At 45.4% G+C, this 2,102-nt stretch overlaps 1 protein-coding gene across 1 annotated transcript; it reads right to left on the reverse strand.

Annotated features, from left to right (window-relative positions):
* Nucleotides 1-524: 524 nt before the first annotated feature.
* Nucleotides 525-1,881, reverse strand: C18H2orf66 (chromosome 18 C2orf66 homolog). Its single transcript, XM_038315181.1, has 2 exons — nt 1,759-1,881; nt 525-704 (listed from the first exon to the last, which is right to left on the reverse strand). The coding sequence occupies exons 1-2, from the start codon at nt 1,879-1,881 to the stop codon at nt 525-527; spliced, it is 303 nt and encodes a 100-aa protein (XP_038171109.1).
* Between the last annotated feature and the right edge of the window lie 221 nt (nt 1,882-2,102).

Here is a 2,102-nt window from a genome sequence, read left to right on the forward strand (position 1 = left end):
CCACCACCGCCCGGCTTGAAATTCAAATCTTATAAATCTTATAAATATATTTTAAATGTTTTCATATAAGAAAAATGCTGTCTTTGCTAATATTGTGATTTGTTTTTCTAGGTGAGGAAGTTCAAGATCAAAGATATGCACAATGCTTTTCCTCAAAAGAGCTGCTCTTGTAACTTTACCATTCAGTCCAAGTCATTAACCTACTTCTTTATATGTAATTTTCCACGTAACTTACCTATATGGCCAGGTCGGGAAAAAATGCAGAAGTAAGACTATGTGCTATCCATCAATTTGAAAATCCTCCTAGGAGTGACAATTCTATGATTTGACTGGGCTTCTCTTCAGTGACATTACAATCATTTATTTTTTAAAAAAACAGACTATGAAATGCCTGAGCCAAATCTTAGTATTTAATAGTGATGGGTACAACGGAAGCTGTCAAAATGTCTCCTGCATGACTGTGTGCCTGGACAGACCCTGGGACCCAAGGGGCGGCATTACCTGGGCTCAGAGGTAATGAGCTTTCAGCCCTTGTGGGAACTAGGGAGGGAGTTTTTCTGCTCTTCGTAGTCTGCAAATGCAGAAGCGATACGTTCCGCCTGGAAAGGGAGAGGTCTGGGGTCCTCATCCATGGGGAAGGTAATTGGAAGGCTCCCAAGATCGAGTCCTCGGCCCTTAAAATAGGCCTGGAGGCTTCTGAAAAACTAAAGACAGAGAAAACGCTCAGTGCCTTATAGACAAAACACCCTAACGCCCAGAGCCCCATGTTTGTTTCCAGCCTTCCTCCTCCCTGAACTGAGCATTAGCCAGAGAAGTGGGAAGTTGACAATCTAGAGAGGCTTGAAGCTTCTGCCTGCTTTCTGGCATTTCAGCACTCACAGGGCAATTCAGCATTCTTGGTGGCAACCCAGGGAAGGCATAAATCATGAAGCCACACTTCTGGCCGAGATTTATAGTGAACCATCTCCAACCAGCAAGGTCAGAGATGAAACTGAACCCCACTTTCTCTGCCTGAGGAGACCCCAGGTACTGTCCTGGACTACTGTGTCTGTTTTCAGATACCCTTCAGCAAAGGTATGGCTAGAAGTTGTGTTAGCAGCCTGATGGCTTCCCGTCACTTCGGAAAAACTACATTTGAAGTAGTCATGTCAACATGCTTGTCGAGCTGGGCATCCTGTTAAAAGAGTATTCTTCTGATCTCCTGAATTCTGTTTTCTAGATACCTGTATGCTTGAAACTGATAACTTCCCAGGGTCCATGTCCAGTTTCTGCAAACAAGCTTTGCAAATGCCGTCGTGGGGCAAATCGTTCTATCATATATGCCGTATATGGCTTACAAAAAGCGATTCTCTCTTGCTCTCCATCTCCCCCTGCCCCCTCCCCCTTTTCCTGCTGCTTCGGGGACCAAACCCAGGTTCCTCATGCATGCTAGGCAAGCTTTCCAACCCCAAGCTAAGACGCCATCCCCTTTTCATATTGTATGCACATTAGAAACCAATGCTCTGATGCTGGGGTATAGATAAGATCACTTACAAATGCGATGTACTGTGTATGTATAAACTGACTTCTAATATAAACTTGTTTCTGCATATGGAAACAAATGTAAATCAGCTAGAGAAACATTAGGGTGCCAGCTACTAGGGAGCAACATCTAGTCCTGTCCTGATGAGAATCTTCTCAAGCCTTGGCTGCTGCCGTATAATTCTCGGGAGGTGCTGGCTGCATCCCTCAGCCATTGCTCCCCAAGCGTGTTCTTACCAGTTCTCTGTTTCTGGGGTTGCTCAGTGGCTTCCACGTGTCTTCTTTTCTCATCATGGCTCCGTGTGCATGGCTGCTCAGTACCAGGGCAGCCCAGAGCAGCAGGAGGAGTGCCTTAGACATGGTGCTGTATGAAACGTGGGGGAGGGGGACTATGGTCATGAAGACAGTCAGAGAGAAGAGAAAGAAACACAAGGATCCAGGCAGATAAAGGAGAAGAAAGAGCATATTGGCTCGCCTAAGTTTTATTACCATTTTTTTTTGGGGGGGGGGGGTCGGCTACAAATGAGACTCTTGAAATCCAGTGGACTAGCTTAAAACACTTCACAGGAATGGAAACACTG

This window comes from Arvicola amphibius, chromosome 18 (genome assembly GCF_903992535.2).
Source record: "Arvicola amphibius chromosome 18, mArvAmp1.2, whole genome shotgun sequence".
Classification (NCBI taxonomy): Eukaryota; Metazoa; Chordata; class Mammalia; order Rodentia; family Cricetidae; genus Arvicola; species Arvicola amphibius.

Excerpts from the sequence above, each read along its gene's own strand:
- C18H2orf66 (XM_038315181.1), bottom strand. The coding sequence starts at position 1,881 with ATGTCTAAGGCACTCCTCCTGCTGCTCTGGGCTGCCCTGGTACTGAGC. Across the intron at positions 705-1,758 it reads ACCCCAGAAACAGAGAACTG|TTTTTCAGAAGCCTCCAGGC; the intron begins GTAAGAACACGC and ends CTCTGTCTTTAG.